This window comes from Manduca sexta, chromosome 24, assembly GCF_014839805.1.
Source record: "Manduca sexta isolate Smith_Timp_Sample1 chromosome 24, JHU_Msex_v1.0, whole genome shotgun sequence".
NCBI classification, from domain to species: domain Eukaryota; kingdom Metazoa; phylum Arthropoda; class Insecta; order Lepidoptera; family Sphingidae; genus Manduca; species Manduca sexta.
Window position 1 is genome coordinate 11,456,676 of NC_051138.1, and position 27,076 is coordinate 11,483,751.

At 34.7% G+C, this 27,076-nt stretch overlaps 1 protein-coding gene across 1 annotated transcript; it reads right to left on the minus strand.

The window, feature by feature from the left end:
• Window positions 1-77: 77 nt before the first annotated feature.
• On the minus strand, window positions 78-26,838 carry LOC115443063. The gene is made up of 7 exons (XM_030168327.2): window positions 26,641-26,838; window positions 9,633-9,844; window positions 7,875-8,010; window positions 5,815-5,948; window positions 5,341-5,574; window positions 4,032-4,203; window positions 78-3,479 (listed from the first exon to the last, which is right to left on the minus strand). The coding sequence occupies exons 1-7, from the start codon at window positions 26,705-26,707 to the stop codon at window positions 3,334-3,336; spliced, it is 1,101 nt and encodes a 366-aa protein (XP_030024187.2). The 5' UTR covers window positions 26,708-26,838; the 3' UTR covers window positions 78-3,333.
• Between the last annotated feature and the right edge of the window lie 238 nt (window positions 26,839-27,076).

Here is a 27,076-nt window from a genome sequence, read left to right on the forward strand (position 1 = left end):
ACTTATGGTCATGTTAATTTATAATGAGTACCTGGCACATTTTTGAGGTTAGAAATATGAAATATTCACACGTAATATTTCATCTTTGCCGTTCATCATCAGCCTTCAGCAGCCAACTGCTGGATAAAGGTGCCCTCCAATATTCGTCTTTTCCCCCAGGCTTTAGCTTATCGAGCCCAGTTTCTGCCAGCGACCTTAAGACAGCGACAGCAAATCGTCAATTTACCCAGTTGCCTAAGGTAAGTTATAGTAGTATCGTTGTAAGGTATGTTCAGAGGAAAATCAGAGGATACGGTCATTGACAACGACAGAGTTTGTGCCAAGGGGATTGTTTATTATGAATTTGGTTTAATTTAGATTAATTTTAAAACTTATACGCTGTGAGGCTGATGCCAGGTCATTCAGCCTCTGATACAGGTCTTCCAGAGATTCCGCTATTAAGGCTATATTGTCCGCGAAACGTAAGTTTAAGGTTTAATCGCCATCTATGTTAATGCCCATACTTCTTCAGTTCAACGTCATTAACAAATCCACCAGCGCGGTTATGAACTGTTTTGGACTTGTGACATCCACTTATTTCAAGCTTCTGTGTATCTGTGCGTGGTGTTTAGCGGAGAATATAGCACCTTAGACCATATCCATGCAGTGAAAAAGTTCATACAAAAATTCAAAGAGTATAATCGTTCTCTGTGTCTGGGATTGTTTGCATAAGGCATTTGACTCCGTCGAAATCTGAGATATTCTGGAATCATTACAGCTTTACCAAGTGCAATATCTCTCCATCGAAGTCTGTCATGAGTTTCTACTGAGATGTAAACACTCATAACAGACGAATCTGTCACTATTTGTGTCCAAGTACAGAACCAGCAGTACTAGCTGTAATAACAATCCTACTTTTCTAAAACACCATTTCCAATAATTATAATCAGTAACTACTTATAACAAAAATATCATAACATCATCATCATTGGCCAGTTACATAATATATTTAGATAATTTAAACAGCGTCCCCTATTGGAAGTTGTTTTGGGACATTTTCTTTGATGGCTGTAAAGACACGAGAAGGGGAAATCCGGCCACACGAAACTGTTAACTGAGCCCTAAACTGTGGTATATGGATATTAAACATGATATTATCATCTTTGCTATTAACTGGATGAGCTAAGAAAGCCTAGCTGAGGAGCCGTCTGGCGGAACACTGTCTTTGATAGCCTAACTACACACCATAACGCCTTGTTAATAGACCAGGCCCAGAAACGCGCAGAACGACACGAACGCGCAGAAAACCCCTTATCATCCAGGGTGGACTCTAATAAGATAACAAGTAAGAATATAAATGGTTATGTCATAAGAACAAACAAATGTTTATCATCATAAATCTATTCTGAGTACCAATTATCATAAGTACAGCTTGTTGGCCCAACCAAGTCAAATTTCAACACAAAAGTGTAACTTGCGGTTGACGAAGTTATTTCATTATGCTGTTTACCCTGTCCTTGTATATATTGTTTATTCTATTATTTGGAATGCATTTTCTGTCTCAAATTTATTTTAGTGCTGGTAAATGTTATATTGTGGGTGATATCTGCCCTTTGTGAAATTGTTCTTCAAGGGGTAGTAAAATTAGATTAGGATGAAAGTTGTGTCGCTGTTTGGTTTTTAAGATTTGTTTAAAATAAATGATATTATTTCTCTGTATTGTGATATATACGACAAAAAGGTTACTCGTTACAAGTAGAGATGTAAATTTATATACGGTTTCATTAAAATGAAATCAAACAAAATATTCATGAGATAACGATCCTTAAGATATAAGTTAATGTTTAAAAATATAACTAGTTTCACATGTTTATCTCATAATAAATGATTTACATATTAATATAGCGTAAGTAAAACTAAAACTATATTAAAAATAATCAGAAACGATTGTCAGTTATATTTCATATTTCATCTATTATTTCTACAATACGTTATTTTTATAATTTCTTCTATACAATAGCACATAAATAATTAATCTATTTTAAAATATATTTCGCTTCAATATACACATTTTCTTAACTTATCACATCATTTAGCCTAACAAACAAACAGCTACAATAGTCAGTGTAAAGAGCTGCAGGAAGACTTTCACACCAAATGAATGAATTCGACTTACTTGACACACTCTGCACAAATCACGATCCAAGAATATTTTAACTGATAACTGATAAAGTAAATTTGAAACTCTGAAAAAGCGATATGTAACTTCGCCATTATGCAAGTGAATCGAATTCTTCTTGGTAATTACGATTAAATACCATAATCTGCTTTCACAGCGTTAACACTAATTTATCATAGAAAATATTCTGCTGAAATATCATAGACAATAATTCACAAAATACATTCTCACTTTGAAATCACCTACCAACATGAAATATTCTGTGAACGTAATAAAGTAACTAATATAGTACCGAGCAAGAATATTTGAGACTACATTATAGTTTCAATATTTTACTATTTTGAATATTCCATGATGATTTTAAATCTATATAGACAACATTTAAAGCGATAGCAAGAAAAGACATGAATTTATATTAAATTTTCGGTACATATTTGAAATGTTAATATTGTACATAATTTATAGATCATAAAGCAAAGGGCGGTTTCTCATTAACCAAAACATGTTCAATAACATAATGCTCTTACCATATCCATTAACATTGTTTATGAAATGAATGTTTAATACACATCTATTTGAATTTAACCGCTATACAAGTTGTATTGTTAGAACCAGAAGAGATTACACAATAATTATACTTGCATGTCGGATAGCTATGCAGTGGCAATAGTTTGATAGTGGGAAATGGATGTATCGTGTATAGAAATAGATAATTGGAAATAAATACAAACAATACCCTGTAGGTGCAATCAGATTAGACAAGATATTATAATTGACTTAGATTCAGAAGCTCAGGAAGATAAGTGGTAACGCGTGTCCGACAATCTGTAACATCTTATAAATTATATAATTTCTGTAACAATATAAACTTATTTCCACAATTGAACATTATTGTATGAACACAGTAAAAATATATTCTAATATTATTTTATATTTCTATAAGCAAAAGGTTTTACGTTAAACAGGAATATAACTATAAGTATATCTAAATGGATATCCGTAAAATTTCTAGCAAAACAAATTCAGTTAGGGACAACCATTTTACCTTGAAAGTGAGACGAAAGCGTTGATATAGGATAAAACAATATTGTATAAACAAAAGACATGTAAGCAATATATTAATTAACTATACATATAAATCCGAGGCGTGGCGTCCGTTGGCTAGTATGCTTTGTTTAAAGTAATTGTAGTTGGAGCTCGTGGAGCAAGATTCCGTAGCCGAGAAGCCAAAGTGGGTGGTAATTTTGGATGGAAACGGCTGTCGCGTTAGCTTGGCTCGTTTCTGAACGTGGCCTTTTCAGATTCAACTCGTTCATTGCCACTGCGGGTAAAGTATTAGGAACTTGGTTATTTTCACTTTTAAACTTCAGAAGTTAGCGAATCGAGATTCTCAAACGCATTAATGCAAATAAATGGTATTCATATTGCCCGTTGTTTGGCAAACTTTTAGAATTGAATCACCAAAGGCAATTAGGTTTTGTTGTTGAGAATTTGAAATCGTTTTAACATCTGATATATACCGTTTGCATGTTTTTCTATTTTGATCTGGAATTCTTTCTAGAAATTAGGTTTGTGCCCGACAACAATATAGTTTTTTTTTACTCTTAAAAAAACAATAAAATATGACAGATGTACTTAATGAAATTGCTTGAATACTATTAATTCCTCATTAATAATTAAAGTATGATTATAAATGTTATTGAGTTTATAGGAATAAATTGTTTTTCTAAATTTACCTTGACACTTTATTAATTACATAGACAAGAATTTAATAAGAATGTGTAAAAACAGTACCAACAAAATCTACCAGAATATTGTGGCAAAACCAAATTTAGCCGTGTGTAGAATGTAAACAATAATTCTAATCACTCACCAGCCACGGTCTGTTTCTTGATATCAGCATATTTTTCACCAGGACCCACTTCGTCAGGTATAGTCGCCGTGCATGTTAACTGAAGCCTGCCGTGCGCTGGAGCTCGGAGTTCTGCTATAGACACCCACAAGGATATTGGAGTTACTGGCGGGGGCCGAGGCTTTTCTTGCATCTGTCGTGAAGTGCAAATTGTTACGTAAAATGAAGTAAAAATCTCAAAGCCTTTGTTTACCTGAACTTTTTATTTTGTTACATTTTTTCTAGTTCCCAAAACGCAAGAGAAATTACTATTTACGATTAAAACAACACTAGTCACATCATTGTATAACATTTAAAATATCACTATTATAAACATGATATAATGGTTTGGTAATAAAGAACATAAACAAATGAAACTATAATCATTAAATCAGCATCAAATTTAGTCACATAGCAGACCGTCAAATTCCAATAAAAAAAAACAAACATTAAATGCACAAAATGTTCACATTTACAAACAAACGAGCTCCTGTTGATTTCATTATGGATCATGTTCCCAAATAGAGTAAATAAAGACACGGCTCGCACAGAACCGATGGGATTAATTCACTGTCGAAGCAGGTCGACTTTTGAATAAAATTGTCTTTTTTATTGACGAGATCGTGTATTTTGTTTTCCGCATGCTCGAGCATTTATCCACTTCAATCTATTGTTATGGTTCATTGAATTTGGAATTCATGTTCTTAAAAGTGTTTTGCATTCAATATTTGTTTAGTTATCTTTTATACGAACATTTCAAAGACCGATGTGTTTTGTTCCGTAAAATTTAGGTTTATGTGTTGAATTTATAATATAGATAGATTAGTAATTGATAACAATTCTATCATTCAACTCAAAGACAATGATTCCACGTGTCAATGTCGTATTGATAGCTTCAGTTTACTCTACATGTAGGTAAATACAATGAGCAACGAGGTATATATTATATAATACAATGCATTATACAATGTTATACATCTTATAATGGTGCCATTATTAGCGAAAGTTGTGTGCGTCACAAGAAATAATTTAGTAATAACTGTACTATAGTTTGAGCTGTTACTTCAAAAATATAACAACCATATCGTAATTCTTTGGAACAAGTTAAATCAACCTTGGGTCGACCGGTGCTCTTTACATATTCAGAAAGTTTATGCTATAGTAATATTTTGAACCTGATTTGGATTTAAATCTTAAACTATCTGTTTCTTTTCTAAATTATGTATAGTAAAATCTTTAATTCATCATATAACAATATACTTTATAATAAAATATCTGGAAAGAATATCACCTTCGCCATTTCTTCCGTTTGGGACTCCTTCAATGTACACTTATGATGTTTGGTTAAGTTGACTGGTGGAGAGTAAGTGGTCTCGCTGATCAATGCCCAATATTTGGCAGTGTAGTTGAACTCGGGGGCAATGTATCGGTGCTGGTGTTTCCTATGACGGTAACCTCCTCCACCTTTGGTCCTTGTGGAGCTGGAGACGCGATAGGAGAAGTATTTTACTGAGTCCTCGGGAACCTGAGAGAAATTAATACAGTAAAGATCGAGGAATCTCTGGGACTGCTTTATCAATATCTGTCGCCGGTCAGCATTGAACTATAAATAAAATTACACTAAATACCTAATGTAATACAGTACAGTGCTAAACAACAGTTTATTTGTTTTAGGTATTATTGTTCCTGTATTTGTAAAACTTGCTATCAAAAGAGCGACGTTATTGTTTTATTATTGTGTTGTGCATAAACCTTAAAACATTACCTTTTCATTGTCAATGTACCAAGTGAGCCGAGGAGCAGGAGCGGCCGGCGCACTTGTGCAGTTGGCTCGCAGCAGGCCGCCAACCACTACGTCTGGCTTGCCAAATGTTATGATCGGGGGGTGTTTCTGTGCGTCTGCGAGAACATAATTTATTGTACAAGTGTTTGTTATTTGAGGTAAATGAACATATCGAGTCTTACTAACATTCATCCACTGTAAAATTATTGAACAAGATTATGGTATAACTTACTTTTGCTCGCGACTCCGTGTATATAAAAAAGTTTTTCAACGACAGGGAAATGTCTCTGTATATATTTTTTAGGGATAAACAGCCTTTCCAGACTATAGTCTATCATTCTATCTCATTAAAATTTGTTCAGGCGTTCTGGTGCGATTGAGTAACAAACATCTATCCAAACTTACGCATTTATGATAGTAATAAGATAATTTAAATAAGTTTGAGCGTGCAAAATACTATATCTTTATGAATTCATTTACATAAAATATAAGTACACGCCGTTATCCGCAAAGGGATAGGTGGTATAGTTTTTTTTTTACAATTTCATTAGGTTGCTCCGTGTCCGAATTGAACCATTGTTTGGATTTAACCAAGTATGGGTAAAAGTAACATATTAATGATGCTATTATATTATAGATTATGGGAATATAAGGTTATTTTTTAACCACCGTCCTAAGTTTAGTTATAATAACAAAACATTTAAATTGAGCCACAAAACGTCCATATCTATTTATTTATGATAATAGTAGGTCTCTCATATGTGAGAGTCGGCCCGGGTAGGTATCATCGCAATGTCTATTTCTGCCACCAAGCAGCAGTGTGTAGTCACTGTTGTGTTCCGCTTTAAAGGACATTGTAGCCGCTGTAACTATTGAACATAATAAGCCTTAATATCTCATGTCTCAGGATGGCAAGCGCAGTGGAATACAAAACAATACTTTATAATTTAAAGTATTGGATGATATTTAACTTTTTATGTGCGCTCGTATCACTTACCATCAGGTGAACGGCAAGCTCGTCTCGTCATCCAAAGGAATGAATAAAAAGTATATATTTTTAAGGAACAAACACAGATACCCATATAGAATTGTCGACAAATGACTAAGTTGTTTATAAAAAAATACAAATGCGCCACTCACAACGTTGTCCAGAGATTATATATTATTAGTTTTAGAAATTAGCAATTCAGCTTACTATTTAAGTTTTATAAACATCATCAAAATCTTTAAAAACACTTCGAATCTCTAAAATAACGTACATTTTCTCTAAAACCTTATGAAATAACTCCTACATTCGTAACAGAGCCATTTTGATGCCACAAAATGCCAAGCCTTATCTCTCTCAGTGCTTGTTACTAAATGGCTATCATTTCTGAAACGGTGGAAAATTGAACGATTTATATTCATGACTACTGCGGGTTTGTAGACGCCAAGATTCGGTTTAGTTTTTTTTTTTTTTGTGTTAATCGAGCTATTATATTAGGAATGCGAATTTAATTATTTAAATTCTGCTACCGGATTACTTTAATTGGGATATGTCACAATGATTTATTCATGCGGATCAGATTAAGAACGTAAATTATTATGTTTGCCTAAAATGAATTCAAAGTTTATAAATGAGTATCATTTGCACGCGGTTGCAGTCGTGTGAGAATCGTTTTCAGCAATAAAAGTAGTTTTATAGAAATAGACTGCGTTACTTAAAAATGATGTAGTTTTCATTGTTAAAACAACTTTTAGATTCGAATCCGTCTTTTTCACTACTATTTTATATATTTTAGGTATCTAACTTAAGGTTATAACAGCTTCCCGAAGTTCCCGGTCTTAACGAAAATATAAAAAATGACTAAACAATAATAAAATTCTATCGATAACCCGACCAACAAATCAAGGAACGTGACAACATCTCCAATTCTGAATTCACCTTTGCACGCAGTCCATAATCAGAAATTATGAGTTATCTTGTGAAATCTGACTTATTCATTGTAATATATCATTTTGTATTCAACTCGCGGAAATTTTGCTGTACGTAAATTACTTACAGACGACAGTCAGCCTATGAGGAAGGGAGGCTGCGGTGAAGATGGGAGTCTCCAGGGACACCTCACACCAATACAGTCCGGACGCTGATGGCTCCAGATTTTCTATGGTTATAGAGTTTTCCGTCGCTAGGGACATCTGATAGGAAATAAGTTAAGTGAATTAGTTGGTTTGTAGTTAGCATTATAGATACTGAATAAATATTTTAATGGTGTAAAGAATTGTGGTCACAGTAATTGTTAAGTGCAATGTAGTGCAGAATTTGAAAGTTACTGTTTATGGACTGTCGGTGGTACAACAAGCGAGCGACTTGCCTGTATCATTAGTGTCACTCAACTTAAAATCTAAAAGTAAGTATATAGTTGGCGAAGTGTATATAATCGGTATACTTAATTTAGATGATGAGATCACAACTTTAAGATCTTTTTGAAACAGCCAAATACGAAAATCAAATAAAAACTAAAATACTTAAGTTTCCAAATCTCATTATGAAGAATAAAACCAGTTTTAAATAAAAAATGTGAATTTAACCAAAGGAAAATTAAGAAAGTTTTTGACATGTTAAATTAATATAACTCGGTGGAATTTATAACACGCGATGCAAAAAGATTTGTTTGTAAAAATCTGATTTCTCAGTAAGAAAGGTCGTCTCGGTTGGTAATAGTCGGTTAATCTTAACATATCTTCTGATTTTCGCCAAAATAACTAGTCATGCCAATTCCGCTTTCAATATTTTCAGACTAGAAAGACCGACTTATAGCAGAACTGATTCTTTTAATGACGAATGCGACAACTGTAGTGGCATTTACGATTCCTTTTCCTTGAAGTTCGCAAATTGTGCCAAAAGAAGAAAAAACTTAAGAACTCTTTACACGAGGAAATTTCGGCAAAGAGTCTCATCAAGACAAGTTAGGCGCTTCAGTTTTCCCCTATTGATCCTCAACTATGTGTTGTTATTGAAATTCGTAAGAAATAATATCTTGCTATAAAGTTGTGTCTCCGAAAATCTGCATAAATCTAGAAGTTTCTTTGCAGGATGCTAGTTACAAAATCGCTTACTATTTAATGTTCGTTTTTACGTCAGTACTAAAAAAATTATGATATATTTTCTTGTGTTGGAAATGTATTTTCTTTTAACATGCATACACAATTACAGACATTGGGTAAGAGTAACGTATGAGAATAATTCGGTAATAGCCAATTACCATTGCTGTAGTAATATTATCAGTGAAAAACTCAGATAATTATGTCATTAAATACATTATATTTATGTATAACCATCCCACAGTTTTGATAGAACATATTTTAATTTTAATTCACATGAATAATATTTCTAAAACCAATTTCAAGAGAAAGGATGTTCACGGTTTTGCTTCATATAATATTAATACGTTTTAGGAGGAAATAACGAAAAAATATTTCTTCGTTGAGGTAACATGTTAAGTAGTTGTATGGGTTTACTGTTGTTTAGGAAGATAACATTCCCCTTGCTCGATTTCTAACGGATTAGATTAATAATTACTGCAACTCACGAAAACAATTCTTTAATGAACGTTGTGGCTGTTTTATAGTACAGTACGAACAGTATGTACATCTAAAGAAAAACTATGAAGGCTGATATGATAGATAATTTGGCAGTTTATAGATAATATTTTAAAATTACGAAGTTTTTCGTAACATATCTTATCGATACTTATAATTAATGCTTTCCAACGTAAAACAGTAATTCGTAATCATTGAAACATTTTTTCCGTACTTACATTAATCCTCCCTCCTGGAATAGTATAGTTCGTGAACGGGGGTACTCTCTCCCTCACATACTGCAGTAGTTTGGCCTCGGATCTCAGGAACTCGACTTTGTACAGGAGCTGCGGCGGCACCTGGTGCAGGCACCGGAGGGTGGCCGACCCTCCGCGCGCCACCCAGCTCGGCGCTGCGAGTCTCACGTCGACGTCTGTCGCTTGAGCGCTTCCTACATCGCGGGTAATGAGAGAAAATTAAAATTTTAAAGCTTGTATTATTTTTATCTACCTTACTTATGTTAAGAATTATAATTTGCCGTCTGGCTTATTAGTTATAAGATTTTGCATTAACTCAAAATTTTATAGAGTGCACTGAAATAAAACTCATTTGCGGAGTAGTCGAAAGTTTTATTCAATAATTTTGTGGATCATTTAATTAAAATATCCAAATTTCGTTTTGTATTTAAGGGACCAATAAAATGATACATAATAAACCTCGAAGATTTAAATAATGGTATAAAACTAGATAGGTAGAATCATCAAAGCAGATTATTCTATCACCACATTAGATTACAATTTATACTATCAAGATATTTACAAAATATTTTCTATATATTCAGGATTACATTTTCTGTAAACGTACTTTTTTACTTCGCTAGATAATATTAATGTGGTCAGCCGACATCAGAGATTGGCTCGGCTCCAAAAAGTTTCCCGCAAGAACCCTTGAAACGAGCTGATGATGTAGCAAATATTCACAAATTATTTTGCTTGTATGTTAAATCTTATGTGTTAGAGGACAAAGAACAAAATAAGTAACACTAACACTTAAGTTTATTATGGTCAAGTATTTCGTGTGCAAGGGATGTAATATTACTTCGTATAACAATGGGAGTACCCCTAAGAAGCTGCGAGAACAAAGGTCCACATCTGAACTGAAGAAGTCTGAGGTTGGTACTGCTGGAAGTTTTGAGGTTGGGATGGGAATTGAAAGTTGGACTGAGGTTGGTAGTCCTAGAAACTAGTTTGAGACTCAAACTAGTACCACACTCAAACTTTGAGTTTGGTACTTGGCCCTTTGCGGCTGAGATCTAGCCTGGAAACTACCAGTACTATAGTGTACTATAGTGTTAAAGTTTCAAGTAAATTTTATTCCACAATTACTATATTAAACAGCTAATGTAGATAGTACTCATTTTATTATCATTTATTTGTGATAGTAGATTATAGTCTGATTTTTGTATTAAGTCATCTTATAAATTTATATAGCGAATAAGCATTTACACAAAATTATGAAATAGGACCCAATTGTAATGAAATAAATAATTAGAATTGGCGTATTAACAACCGTTTTCAATAAGCGGTCCAAATCTCAATATTTCAATCTGATTCCGAGAATGAACCAATCATAATAACTCGTTTGTAACCATGACCACAAAGCTTTGTTCTGATTGGTCCAATTTTAGGAAGGACCGAAAAAAGCTATCGTTAATGACGAATAAAACAGATTTTTTGAAGATTGTTTGATTGCCTCTAAACCATCTAATAAGTATTTCAGTAATTATTTATCTATTGGTTTGAACGCGATCATCTGTTGTAATACTTTTCACATTTTCGAAATTCTTTGATTAATTAATAGTAAAACTACATTATCCCAGAGTGCAATACTTTTTATCCTGAAGTTAACCTTTTACTAAAACTACGCAAAATATTTATTTAAGCATGAATCCATAACATTCATACGGTTATAAAAGCATAAACATAAAAAGTTCGCAATTCAGTGTGGAAGATATCGAACACTCCTTGGATTCCACAAAACAATAAAAGAATTAAAAGGAGAAATGTCGCATTTAAATATTCCTAAACAAAGTTTGCCTCGTCTAAATGGAAACGTTAAAACAAAGGAAATCAAAAGTCCGATAATCCCGAGGTAAGTGGATTGCTATTTGCCTGATTCCAGTCCTTTGGGGCTTTCTTTATTCTTTGTAGATTTAGGTGGCGTTTGTGTGAGGCGCCGCGTATACTCTGAACCCACACCTAATGCTGCGAACTGATGGCTCAAACGTGTCTGAGAATGTTTGCATGCTCCAGATATCTTCCCGTAAAGCATTGAATCGATTTTTCTACCAGAATATGCTACGGGCTTACAAAGAACTTCAATTTGTGTTTTATCTTTGAAATTTAACGAAGTGAAGTTTTATTTATTCGTAATACTATCAGTGCAATTGCCTCTTTGCTTATTGATTTATCTACTTGCTTGGGATAGGATATATTTTATATCCGCCTGGATAGCGACCACCGTACACAACGTGATAAAACCCGCCATAGTAGTTCACTTGAGTTTGTTGCATTCCGACATCAGCCTGTGTATATCCGGTTTCAACAGGCCGGCATAATTGTGATGACTGCCGAGGGGTAATCATCTTTCGTCAGTCGACGTTCTATTAGACCCCACACCACTCACCATTAGATGCAGTGGAGTCACGTAGCCGTGTACTTATATAATAAAATCTATTATTTAACAGTTTACTTTTCTTTGCGAGGTATAAAAAAAATTGCGTTGCAAGGATTTTGCCATGTATTGTGAACGTAGCAATGAGTGTTAAATATATCATTAATAATAATGCTTTACATATCAAATATATGTATAACTTTGTAAATATAGCTATGTAGCTATTATAATCAGATGTAATTGAATCCTTAGAGCAATGCAAAACATGATAAAATACTCTGATCTAAAGTATTTAGTTTAATTGAAAGTTTTTAATACTTCGCTCTTTCAGGCGGCCGCCGCGCTTCGGCACTGTAACCGGTCTAGCTCCTAAACGACTTCTCAGCCCATTATGACACATCGCAGGGATTATCTATGCAATAGTAGCTATTTTTATAAAAAAAAAATAAAAATATATAAATATGCCAACTTTGTGAAATTCAAGTTTGAAACTTTAAAATATAATTTTTTCAAAGAAAAAAAATATTTTTTCAATTTCCAAAAATACGATAAAAAAATACGATTAAATTAAGTATTTATTTCATTGATTTATTTATTTTATTGTAACATTTAAAAACTTGATAATTGGAATCGAAGTGGCGTATACCAGCCGGCCAGTCAAAACTTTAAAGTCCTTAACTCGCTAACCAGACTTTATACTTTAAAAATATTTTGTATCTGGATCGAGGACATATACAGGTATAACATAATCAAATATTACGAAAATCTGAGACATCGAATTTTTTTTCGTGCCCGCTTCACGTGGAATGCCCCTATAGTTAAATTACATAGGAGCCGTCTTCAAAATTGATGTATAAACCTGTATAGTTCCTAAGACTTTGCAAAAAAGTATGTTCCAGTTCCTTCGCATAATTTTAGCCTGAAAGGTTAATCACCCAGTGTTTCTATATGGGAGAAAATGTTCGCAGCTAATAAGACTTTCCTTAAACACCCTCAGACTTGCACCATACCTTTTCGTATAAGCGCACTCGAGCGATTCTTCTCCTAATGAGAAGAAATTATAACCATTGTTCTGTATTTTGGAGACAAACACAAATGTTGTACTCGGTAAGTGTCGCTTAACCTTTGCAACGTAAAACCGAAACAAATTAAAACCTCACATGCTATGTTTAAAGTTGAAAATCCAGCGCCAAATTGCAGCAACATTTTGAACTTACATTAATTTTCACTAAGACGGTCGGTACGTAGGTAAACGTCTTCGGGGATATGAGGATGTAAGGGGTGGGGTAAGGATGGGGGGTTTACATCCGGCTACATACATCCGGCGTTCGCATCACCGGAGTCGGACAATGAACGTGTCTCCTCGCCGGAAGGACGGTCGGGTGACGTGTCGCGCGACGTTAAATTAAATAAGGGAAGCTGGCAAACGTGTCGGAGATAAACTGCACATTTAATGCATAAAACCTAACGGCTTTTGATGTCACAGTATTTTACCTAAAGTTTGCATTTTTTGTCTTACAGAAAAACGACTTTTTAGTGTATAACGTGAGTAAAAATGGTAAAAATTTATATTTATACCTTTTTATAGTACTCAAGTATTGCTCACGGCGACAGCGCGAAAACCTCTAGCGTGTACTTTGTCTAATTTCACACTGAAATCTTGATCATTGTATCTGGCAAATTATATCCTACTTCTTTCACCAGTTTTTGCGTTTACCTTTAACAAACATCAAACATCTTCACATTTATAAGATTAGTAAGATTATGTATTTTACTAACGTTAATATATTAATTCTAATACCTATACATACGAAGATACATCGCTCGTAAAGTATTATTATAGGTGACTTGGCGAACCATCAATAACAAGATTATTATAGGTAACACAATCGGTTGGTCTCAGCGGCCTGCGCTGTGTAACTCAGATAATCTGCCCAATGTCTAGAGACGTGTTACCTAAAGCTTGATTAATAATAAGATAGCTGTTACATGTGCCTTTAATTCATGTAGGTCCCACTGCAGTCCATTAACAGGCCTCAAGTTAATTACAAAGATTTAACAGGGTGGCGCTGATATAGCTTTAATTATTAATTATTATTTTTATGATTACTGGTTTCAAAGCCTGTCGATCTGTAATATTAATGCCGTGATGTCAGCATCACAGGTATATCGAAATAGTTTCTAGCTAATTGTAACGATACGAAAATACAAATTGGGTCAATATTTGTTTGCGTGGGTTTCAAGTAGCTCGATGAAATTCTATTATTAAATTGAATTATTTTAGGAAATTCATTTGAATAATCAATTCCATTGAATATACGCCTTTATTGTCTTTTAGTTCGAATAGGAAACGACGCCCAATACTTATGTTTTATTGTGTTTTATAAACTACCTGCTTTATAAAACAATTTCTCCGTCTCAAGTGGGAAATAAAGTACATCTCTACTACTTCCAGTTTCCTATTTTATTGTGCTGTTATCATACAACAAGAAGGTTTAGAATAATATATAGCGGCTATGTGTCTACGATAACGGCTAGAAGAAATCTAGTTCTAACTCTTCTTACAAGCGCTGCTAACGCTATGAATAAATGCTTGCTTCATCCTAACTATTAATTTAGAATGAGACATATTTCTATGTCATTTCTATTATTGTAGCAAACAGTGACGTAGCTAGGTAACCCAGGCCCCCGGTGCGAAATACAAGGGTCTCCCAACCTAGTTTGGCCCCGGTCGGGAGCAAATAAACTAGGTCCCCGCTCAAACTATTTGGTAGGTGAGATGCGTTGTTATTTTCACAGGTTGACATAAAATTTTTACCCGGTATCACATAAGCTTGCCTTCTACGTATCATGAGACGGAATACACACAGCCGAAAACGGTTACATTAGTTGCGGCTCTGCCTTTCCCTTCAGAGATAAAAAGGCAAGAGTTCGTGTCCACTTAAGAATAATCCAAACAAAAGTCTTGTATCCAGAAAATACGTTAACGACATTACGAAGTAATCTAATTTAAAGACAATAAAGAACAAATTTAGTAAAGTAAAAACAAAACTTTCGCCATAAATAACAATGGTGTGCGTGGGATTAATAAAATCCAGCTTTATGGTACCATGTATTTTATGATTTTATTAATTACTCCCTGAACTGGAACCAAGTTAAAATAATGCTAAGTTCGGCATTGTAACATATTCATGTTATTACAGATGCTATTATTCTCATCGGAGCGTTAACAACGAGCTTATCAACGAAATATTAGTGATTATTTGCCTATTTGCGTAGTTTAGATAATAACCTATTTCCAGCTTCTGTGAATACCTATATGAATTTAAATCGTTTGAAGTTAGTCAGTCAACAAAATTTATTAGACATGGTTGTAAACAGTACCGTCAATGTTTGTTTTTTAATTCAATGATCACTTCAATTGCATTGGTACCTCGTGCGCAATAACACTTGCTACCTGGTCCAAATCAAGACATTATAGTAAATTTAAAGTAAGAAAAGATATTTTCATTTTATTCACAACCATCGTCATGTCCCATGGAATATTTTTAAACCATTTCCAACAACTTGACCCGAATACCATCCAATTTGTTTGAAAGCAAAGCCGTGTAGTCAATCGTAGTTGATTCGAATAATTCATTATTCACCACTATCAAACAGTAAACTTTTTTTGAACATAATTGAAGTATACTTATTTTAGTTTAACGAAAAATAAAACAACGTAGACTGAACCGGATTGAAAGGAGTGACGACACAAGGCGACGGGAGAATTTCTTATTCTTAGCAAGTTTCAAAAATCGAATCGTTTTTTTTTTTTTTATCTTAGAACGGAAAAGAGGTTACAGTAAACTTAATCTTTATTTATGTAACTATAGGTTTGTGCAGAACCCTCCATGCCCTCCATGAGTCCGACTCGCACTTTACCGTTTTTTCTTTTGAGGTAAGGTGTTATTGATTTGTGTGTCATCTTGTTTTTACCTTGTTATATCATAGCAAGCAATTTGACATCCAAATGTAGTATTATTCTTAAAGAATCAGAGAAGTCAGTAAATAAGGACCACCTAAATTGTAAACAAAGTCTTAGTATTTTTTATTCTTTATTATGAATTCATGGAGAGTTTTTATATTGAAATCCTTATTATGATAATATTTACATTATGCTCAGCAAAACAAAAAATAATATTTTGTATTCCAAGTGCGAAATTATTTACATTCTTTCACACCGTGTGTTTATTACATAGATAATCTTGTTATATTCGACATTTACAGATAAAAATTATTTATTAAGGGCTGTCGACATAGATTACAATAAAATATTAACAATAATGTTTTTGGGGAATTTGCGAAAATCTAATAATTTTCATTAACATTTTCAACTCTAGCAACAATCGTTTCGAGGCAGCCACTACAACTTCCACGTTTGCTAGTAACGTGACGTATAGGCAGACTACTTCATACGTCAGATCACGTCAGATTCTGCGTCAGATCTTGAGTTGGTCCACTACAAACAAACATAAAAATATTATCTTTTCTCTTTATAATATTAGATTCGACAGCCTAATTATATATCTTACTACCATTACACATAAACTGTACACCGAAGCGCTCTGAAATGTACCCTAAGATAAACGCCTGTGGTCGCCGTGATTTCGTCCTATAACCGTTCATTATAATCTTACCGCATAATGGACCTTCGGTAGCCCTATTACATACGTACGAGTGGTCACATGTTATCTTGATGTTTGGACAATTCAATACGCTCATATTGTTCGGAGATAAATAGATATCTAACCTATTACTTATTTAAGCCGAAGTTAAATGCGCCTAAGAGGGCCACCACGGAGTTTTAGTTGGTAGGTCGTACGTAGGGCGCATATAGTGTTAGGGACTCGGGACGGCGGTCGCGCGAAGGCCAACATGCAATCCGGACGGCTAAACGCCGGGCCTTAAGGCACTTTTAGATGATAAAATTTCCAAATAGCAAATTGCAATTAAATATGATAAACTTTTAATAGTTTCTAGGCAAGGGCTTTCCCTATTTATGTCACCAAACAACAGAGTATACTGTATCAGATGTTACTAGATTGAAACTAAATTAATGGAATTTCATACAGTACTTGGCAAATTTAAAATTCAGAGATCAGGTTTAACAGTTTAATGAAAATTTGCTTTTCTTATTATACATTAAAACTGACCATATCGTTTATGCTATTAATATTATTTGTGAGGATGTATGTATGTATGTTTGTTCCTCTTTCAAGACAAAACTCCTGAACGGATTTGGATAAAACTTTACAGTAATATTGGTTATACATCAGAATAACACATGGGCTACAATTTACTACTTATTGAGTAAGTCGGAAAAGAATGCTACCTAACCGTTGGAGTTAGACAAACATGATATACCTTAGGATTGTTTCTCTTAAAATTCAAAAGAAAAGTCTGCTACAGCATATATCAACCTTTTATGTGGAAGCCATTGCGACCAACGTGAGCCATTTCTGTCTGCCTATATGTTATCGATTTTCTCAAAATCTACTGAACGGATTTTTATGAAGTTTCCTATGGAAATAATTGATCCTGGAAAGGTTATAGGTACTTTCTAAATTCTATCCTAGAAAAATATACAGCGGGCCTTTATCCCGGAAAACTCCTTCACGCGAGTGAAGCCGCGAGCAAACGCAAAGTCAAATAAATGAAAAAAAATAGCGTTTAAAGTTGGATATAATAAACTAAAGCTTCCTGCAAACAAAACCTGACGTCAACTGACTACAGTAAAAAAACTAAAAAGAGATAACCTCCACATTAAGTAGGGCATAGTAAACGCAACAAAGGCAATAGAGACAGCTGATAAGCGTAAAACAGACATTAAAAAGTTTAAAAGAAATATTAGCGTGCGGCCGACCCGATCGTAGGAGTAAACGGTAGTGTAATATATTTTTTTCCGTTCAAAGCGTCCGATTGGGGTCGACCGATATGCTTCGCGGTCCGGTGGATACGCTGCATCTGACACGAAACTATTATATTGCCTATGTTTTGTCGGTTCGCGTACCACAAGCCGGACAACGACAGCAATCCAGCTCGATTATGGTTTCGAATTTTTAATATTATACATGATGTTTTTTATAAATTTTAATAAGCAGTAGCGATATTCAAGAGAATTGTAAAAGTTCCTTGACAGATTAAATAAAAGATTAAATTGTTAAACAAAATTACTTTTATGGTTTATTATCATAATACTTATTGAAACAATTTTAATTTAATATTACAGCTAAATATATTATTAATCTTATAAAAGATACACACTCACTTATTTACGACTGATTTTTAAACAATCTTATATTTTCCAAAAATAATCAGATTATATTCGCTTAATCAAATGTCACATTTAAGCCTTCATATAAATTCAAGTTAAGAGTTGACCTGCTCTTAGTAATTTACTTTCGGCTTAGCTCTTAAAGCGCCAATTAGAGTTAATTAAAAGGAGATTGTCGTATTCGCGCGGGGACTTGTCTTGTTATGTACCCGAGATCTCAGATGTTTGCTTAATAGAACATTTCTGAATACAATTTCTGGGCGCGTTCACAAATGTGCTGATTTTATTAAAAGATTTTAGAGAACGTGTTGTGTACGAATTATCATTTTCTGCGAAATATATATGTTATATTGAACAGGAGTATTCATTAATATTATGTTAGATGTGTGTCCGTTACCTGAATAATATGTTGTTATATAAACATACATTGGCATAATCTCTATTAAGATATTTTACATCGTCGGACACAATAAACCTAATTCTATTTATAACATCAATAAATTACTTCATTAATTGTATATTTATGTAAATGTAAAAAAAAATAAGATTGCAGTGAGCCAATTACACTAGATAGTCTTAACTGTCATCGCCTCTCTGTAATCTGTGAAGTGTTGAGACCGTAGATTATTAAATTCATAGAGCAGTGGTGCAGATGGAAATTTAATATTAATAATAAATGCATATAGTGGCACTTGTTGAAAAAGTAAAGCAAATACATGATGTTTTATAGTAGCGCTAGGTTTTTATAATATCATGGGACCGCAGTACACACGGAGAATAGGGGGTATACTATTTGCGCCTCTGTCTATCCCTGCAGAAATAAAAGTGTGTGTGTGTGTGTGCGTGGGTATGCATGTGTGTACGTATGTCGAGGTTTCTCTTTTTTATTCTTTTTTTTGTTTTTGCGGAGAAAGTGCTTTATGACTACCACCCAGCCTAACAAGCCAACTAACAAATAAAGAATAAAAACATAAAATTAAAAAATGAACATGACATGATTAATGAAAAATAAATGTAATTTCAAGTGTCAATTATATCCTATCGGCCTATCGGTTATATTAAAAAAAAAAGTTTAGTAAGCATACGACGGTGTTTCAATACAATATAATACTATGATGGGTATCTTTATATTATGTTCGCAACATTTACGTGAATAAAATATGTAACTAACCCTTCTATTTTCCTGTTCATAAAAGAATTCTGCGCGTGCACGCGTTTTCATTATTTCAATTTGTATTCATAACAGAATATAGAACAACGTTTTACCCATTTCCCTTGAAACATTTAATATATTGTGATTAACTGTACCGCTTAGTTTATTAATATTAACAATATTTTATCACAATTATATTAAGCTAATTAATATAAGCGGCGATAGCCTAGTACAGCGGCGATAGCCTAGTTGGGTGTGGAACGGACTGCCGAGACGAATGTCCGCAGGTTCAAATCCCAAGGGCACACACCTCTGACTTTTCTAAAAAAATGTGTGTGTATTCTTTGTGAATTTATCGTTCGCTTTAACGGTGAAGGAAAACATCGTGAGGAAACCTGCACATCCGAGAAGTTCTCTATAGGAATTTCGAAGGTGTGTGAAGTCTACCAATCCGCACTAGGCCAGCGTGGTGGACTAAGGCCTAATCCCTCTCAGTAGTAGAGGAGGCCCGTGCTCAGCAGTGGGCAAGTATATAATACAGGGCTGATATTATTATTATTCTTTGTGAATTTATCGTTCGCTTTAACGGTGAAGGAAAACATCGTGAGGAAACCTGCACATCTGAGAAGTTCTCTATAGGAATTTCGAAGGTGTGTGAAGTCTACCAATCCGCACAAGGCCAGCGTGGTGGACTGAGGTCTAATCCCTCTCAGTAGTAGAGGAGGCCCGTGCTCAGCAGTGGGCAAGTATATAATACAGGGCTGATATTATTATTATTATTGTATTAAGCTAAAGACAGACTTGATAAAGGTCGTAGGAACACGTTAGATGCAGGCTGCTCTCGACGGGTCCGTCTGGAAATCTTTGGGGGTGGCCTATGTTCAGCAGTGGACTTTATATGGCTGATGACGATGATGATGAAAGTCAGTCTTTTGAAATTAAACATTTTATTTGCTTCAATAAATTCCTTAACACTATTTCGATCCAGTCAAATTGTTACTCTACCAATAGTTCAGAAAGGGGCTTCTATCAGAGCAGCACGGGCAAGAAACTTTAGTATCGCGCTTTTGAAAATCAGCGTAAAGGTATAAAGTAGGTATAATACATCTCTTTTGTTTAGACTAGTTCATTTTTTACTAGTAAAATAATAAAGTAACAATTTTTAAATGAGTGCACAACCCTCTCAGGTATCATAAAATAATTTGATGATTTTTTTTTACAATTTTTATCCAGACACAAGATAGTTAGTATATACTATATTTGATGGTATAATGCACTAGAAATATATATAATATATGTATATTCAATATAATATCAACTAAGAAGAGGTATTGCGTCGCTTTAACAATTTTTGAGGTATTAATAAATATAATGTACACATACAGGCTTTTATCTCCACGCCATGAGTGGAACACATGCGCCACGCCATCTTATGATGTGGTAGCGAGGCTATCGCGATTCCGCCCGTCTGTGTCATACCGCACATTCAATATCTTATTCCGCATGCCAGTAAGACGCGGAATAAGAAATTTAAGAAGGTGGTAGACCTACACCAATCTCACTGACCAAAGAGTTCAGTTACAAAACTATTATTTCAAATAAATTTTCTATAAGATATTAGCACCCTAGCCCACGCGGACCATCTATTTTTCTCTCCCGGTTCGGCTCTATCATTTATTAAATCTTGGATCTCCGCGGTCATCTAACTGTCGCCGTGTAGAGTTAGTGTGAAAATATTCGTGTAAAATAAACACTAACTTATTCTTAAATTAAAGTTAGTATGATATGTGTTTCTTATCGCTACAACAGATTACACAATTGGAAACCTTATATATTATCTATCTATACTTATAATAAATCTGTAGAGAGGTCAATTCTGTACATGAAATATATTTCCAAAATAATAACTATCAGGGGGTGATTAGGGATCGATACTGATGCCAAAAATTCAATTGGTAAAATTTTTGTCTGTCTGTCTGTCCGTCTGTTTGTCTGTCTGTCTGTCTGTCTGTATAACCGTTATAGAAACAAAAACTACTCGACGGATTTTAACGAAACTTGGTACAATTATTTGTCATACTCCTGTGTAGGTTATAGTATACTTTTCATCACGCTACAATTAATAGGAGCAAAGCAGTGAAGGGAAATGTTGGGAAAACGGGAGAAGTTACTCCATTTTTAAGCTTCCGTCGCGCGTGCAACCTTAATGGTTAAAGCTACACAGAAATCATGTATGACGGAAATGTTCTCCTTAAAATTATGTAAAAAATATCCCACGACAGCATATGTCTATCTTTTATGGTTGACTCACAATAACACGTGTAACTCCCGATAGCTTAGCAGTTCGAAGCTTTCTCATTATATTTGTCTACTCTTACGTTTATAACACTCTGTCATCCCTAATTAAAAAAGTTAACATTATTAAATATTCCATAAAAATAATCATAGAAATCGGTATAGAAACACCAAAGTTATACATGAGATACGCTAATAATAAGCCATCATACGTGAATACTGAATCATGCTATAAGGATTATTTTTGTACTAGCTTCCGCCCGCAGCTTCGCCCGCGTGGATTTCGGACTTCAAAAATGGAGGAGGTGCTCAATTTGTCGGGATGTTTTTTTAATGTATGGTGGTATGCAGGTGGTCCGATTGTCCGGTCAGGGTTTGATGATGGGATCCTGGTGAAATCGAAGGAAGCATATAGCATGATTCAGTATTCACGCGTGATGGCTTATCATTAGCGTATTTCATGTATAACTTTGGTGTTTCTATAACGATTTCTATGATTCTTTTTTATGAAATATTTTATAATGTTAACTTTTTTAATTAGGGATGACTGAGAGCAGCCCCGGATCTTGAATTTTTTGAAGGCGGGGCAAAATCTGGATAATGCCGCCCCTAACCACCTATATTTTTACTTTTGTCATCATCATCATCATTGCGCGCTCCGCGGGAAATAATTTATGTGTGTTATATACTGGTCTAGCTTTTGCCCGCGGCTCCGCCCGCGTTATGAAGTTTTTCAGGCTAAAGTTTTCCGTTATAAAAGTCACGCTATATATTTTCCCGAAAGCCTGTGTTCTTCCCAGGGTCTCAAACCGTCTCCATACCAAATTTTATCCTAATACGTTGGGTAGTTTTTGAGTTTAACACGTTCGGGCAGACAAATTCAGCGGGGGACTTTGTTTTATAATAAATTTTTGTATAACTTTTTAAGAGGAACAATCCCGTCATACATCATTGTTGCATAACTTTAACCGTTTACGCAGCGCACGCAACAGAAGCTCTCAAAAATAATATATTTTCCCCGTTTTTGCAACATGTTGAAACTGTTACTGCTCTGCTCCTATTGGTCATAGCGTGATGATATATAGCCTATAGCACTCCAGGAACAAAGGACTATCCAACACAAAAAAAAAAATCAGTTCGAACCGGCAGTTCCTGAGATTAGCCATTACTGCTCCGCTCCTATTGGGTATAGCGTGATGATATATAACCAATAGCACTTCACGAATAAAGGGCTATCCAGCACAAAAATATTTTTTCAGTTCGAACCGGTAGTTCCTGAAATTATCCATTACTGCTCCGCTCCTATTGGGTATAGCGTGATGATATATAACCTATAGCACGCCACGAACAAAGGGCTATCCAACACAAAAATATTTTTTTAGTTCGAACCGGTAGTTCCTGAAATTATCCTTTACTGCTCCGCTCCTATTGGGTATAGCGTGATGACATATAACCTATAGCACGCCACGAACAAAGGGCTATCCAACACAAAAATATTTTTTCAGTTCGAACCGGTAGTTCCTGAAATTATCCTTTACTGCTCCGCTCCTATTGGGTATAGCGTGATGACATATAACCTGTAGCACTCCACGAACAAAGGGCTATCCAACACAAAAATAATTTTTAGTTTGAACCAGTAGTTCCTGAGATTAGAGCGTTCAAACAAACAAACAAACAAACTCTTCAGCTTTATATAATAGTATAGAGTATAGATGTCGCAGTAGTCAAAGTTGCGTTAATGATGAGATGTGTATTCTTCTGCCAAGTTTGAATTTCCCGCCCTCTAAATTCGCCGCGCGGGGCACGGGCCCTGGCTTGCCCCCCCCCCTAGATCCGGGGCTGACTGAGAGTGTTATAAACGTAAGAGTAGACAAATATAATGAGAAAGCTTCGAACTGCTATGCAATCGGGAGCTACACGTGTTATTGTGAGTCAACCATAAAAGATAGACATATGCTGTCGTGGGATATTTTTTATATAATTTTAAGGCGAACATTTCCGTCATACATGATTTTTGTGTAGCTTTAACCATTAAGGTTGCACACGCGACGGAAGCTTGAGAAATGGAGTAACTTCTCCCGTTTTCCCAACATTTCCCTTCACTGCTTTGCTCCTATTAATTGTAGCGTGATGAAAAGTATACTATAACCAGCACAGGAGTATGACAAATAATTGTACCAAGTTTCGTTAAAATCCGTCGAGTAGTTTTTGTTTCTATAACGGTTATACAGACAGACAGACAGACAGACAGACAGACAAAAATTTTACTAATTGCATTTTTGGCATCAGTATCGATCCCTAATCACCCCCTGATAGTTATTTTGGAAATATATTTCATGTACAGAATTGACCTCTCTACAGTTTTATTATAAGTATAGATAGAAGATAGATATATATAAGGTCGCGAACGCACAGGCAGGCGGCTTGCTTGGCACCTAGAGGCTAGCGAATCACCTAGCGAGTAGCTTCGTAAAACGAACATTCTCGAACGTTCGCGACCGGCTCCATTTTTGAAGTCCGATATCCACGCGGGCGAAGCTGCGGGCGGAAGCTATAAAACATAATCTTCAGTTCTGTTCGTATGAACGCGAAACTAAAAAACAGATTCGGTGAAAGTTGACATGGAAATAGTTTGAGGCCTTGGAAAGGATATAGTTTTTAACCCAAAAAACTCTATCAAGAAGGCGAAGTCGCCTACAAAAGCTACTGATATAATAATGCCAGAAGTGTATTATTATACTCTAACACTCAGCACCGACTTTCTCTACCACTGAAATATTTTGATTTACGGATATCCGTATGAAAATATTGTTCTACATCTTGTCAAAAATATTTTCATCAAAAAAGAGTGTGTATTCTCGAATCATGTCTATAGTCCAATAATACTAGATGCTAAATGTATCTCTAAAGGCTACTTCGGATAAGGCTAGTATTTTTGTCGAATAACAAATAATTTAAAGGCGTTTGCGATCTTCGCGACAATATTTTCGGTGTTCAGATATATTTAGTTAAATTACTTAGTATTCGACGAAAATAAAAGCGACGATCTAAAAAAAGTGTTGAGGTCACTTTTCTGCATTCTGCATTCTGTATTATCTTGATCGATGTGAATACTTGAGTCAACTTGATTTATATTTAGCATGGAATACAGTAAACCACAGCGTAATTCGTCGTGTAAACATGCTATAATAATACCAGCCCTGTATTATATACTTGCCCACTGCTGAGCACGAGCCGCCTCTACTACTGAGAGGGATTAGGCTTTAGTCCACCACGCTGGCCTAGTGCGGATTGGTAGACTTCACACACCTTCGAAATTCCTACAGAGGAACTTCTCAGATGTGCAGGTTTCCTCACGATGTTTTCCTTCACCGTTAAAGCGAACGATAAATTCACAAAGAATACACACATGATTTTTGAGAAAAGTCAGAGGTGTGTGCCCTTGGGATTTGAACCTGCGGACATTCGTCTTGGCTGTCCGTTCCACACCCAACTAGGCTATCGCCGCTTATGCTATAAAGTAACAATAATGTTCTTTTTTCATACGGGCACTATGAAGTGACTTCACTACACCTGATGGTATATGGAGTCGACAAACGAGAGATGATTGTCCCGCGCAAGTCGACACTATTATGCCCGATGCCGACCTCTTGGGACCATATTAAATACACATTACACAGGCTAATCACGGAACGTAACACACTTGCCTGGGCAACTATGACTGGATATGGTTCTATGTACGGTAGTCGCTATCCGGGCAGAGAAAAAATATATTCTTCTATCAGTCCTTTACTACTTTTATTCTAGGCAATCCATCCAGGTTATAAACGAAATTTGGTACAATAATATGTACCTATAAATAAATCGTATATGCTCTTTAAATAAATTATATATTTTCTATAAAGTTTAGAGAATATACGTACTAACAGCATATCTGTCTCATTCTAACTCCAGGCTCATTGAAACAATATGATAACACTTTAACTGCACGATGACAGTGACTCGGAGTAGCTCCTGTTTATTCTTCATTGACTATAGTTTAATATTACTAACATATTCAAAGTTTGGGAGCAAGGGTAACATTGTAAGTGCATCATGAACACTGTTACGAAATTTACTTTGAATTAATAATACTTTTTTATGAAAATATCTTATCGCAAAAATATTCGTCGTTTCTTCGTTTCGGATCCAAGTTTCGACGTTCATTATCCGAAGTAGACCTCAGGCCTAAAGCCTATTGCAAAGATCGCTGGTAAGGATACAATAATGGTATGATGTTTTTTTTATATTTTAGAAATATTCACCACTGTAATTGTTTTTGTACATTATCTGGAAATAAATTATTTATTATTATTATTACTTTAAATTAAATTATTTAGTCTAGTCATATTTTCGAGAAAGGTTGTTTTTAAATCATAGATACTTGTTGCTGTGAAAATTCAATAAATACAATTAAGTTTTAAAGGCTGGTTCCTCGATAAAAGTTATGCAATTGATAAGTACAACACACATAAACAATTGGAGTGATTTGGATAAAATAAGTCTAACGATCTGGAAATCAGCCTGGCATACTGCAACACTGTGAGCACATTTTGTGTAGAAAAGACTGTCAACAGCTAAATTAAAAAAAAAATATTTTTATAATGGTAAAATTTTGGTAGATATCGATGTAGTTTTGACTTTTCGAATGAATAATTCCTTAGTTTGCCCCATAACAAGAAGGCTGCAAAGTCTTCGAAACGTTCAACATTCAACAACGTCTAACATTCACGTAAACGTGAGAAACAAGAATAATGATAAAACAACTCACCTTGTCCTAAAGCGCAGAACAGCAGTGGTATCCACAACCGCCATGACATCATCCAGTAATGCACCATCGCCCAAATTTTTACACCATCACTTATATATGTCTATTGTTCACTAATTAGCACATGATTATCACAATAATTTAATTAACATTTTTAATTTGCACCGACTTAATGTCATTTATTATGTTATCACCGTAACCACTTTAAGTGTTAATGAAAGTAAACCTTCATAATTAAAAGAGTAACTTTATGCCACCTTTATTAAAAATACCCTCTGTCATTTATAAATTTACTTAGGTTCGGCGAGGAAATGAAACAATATGACTTGGAAATATTTATTAGACCGTCTCTCAAATGTCGTGGATGTTTTTTGTTATCTTTAGTCGCCGCGCAGATGCTGTCGACTTGTTGCGCTCCGCGCAGATGCTGTGAACTTGT

What these genes read in the sequence shown, in the direction of transcription:
- LOC115443063 (XM_030168327.2), bottom strand. Translation starts at nt 26,707, where the DNA reads ATGGTGCATTACTGGATGATGTCATGGCGGTTGTGGATACCACTGCTG. An exon ending in TTCCAGGAGGGAGGATTAAT is followed by an intron (nt 8,011 to 9,632) that starts GTAAGTACGGAA and finishes ATTTCCTATCAG; the next exon opens with ATGTCCCTAGCGACGGAAAA. An exon ending in TCATAGGCTGACTGTCGTCT is followed by an intron (nt 5,949 to 7,874) that starts GTAAGTAATTTA and finishes ATGTTCTCGCAG; the next exon opens with ACGCACAGAAACACCCCCCG.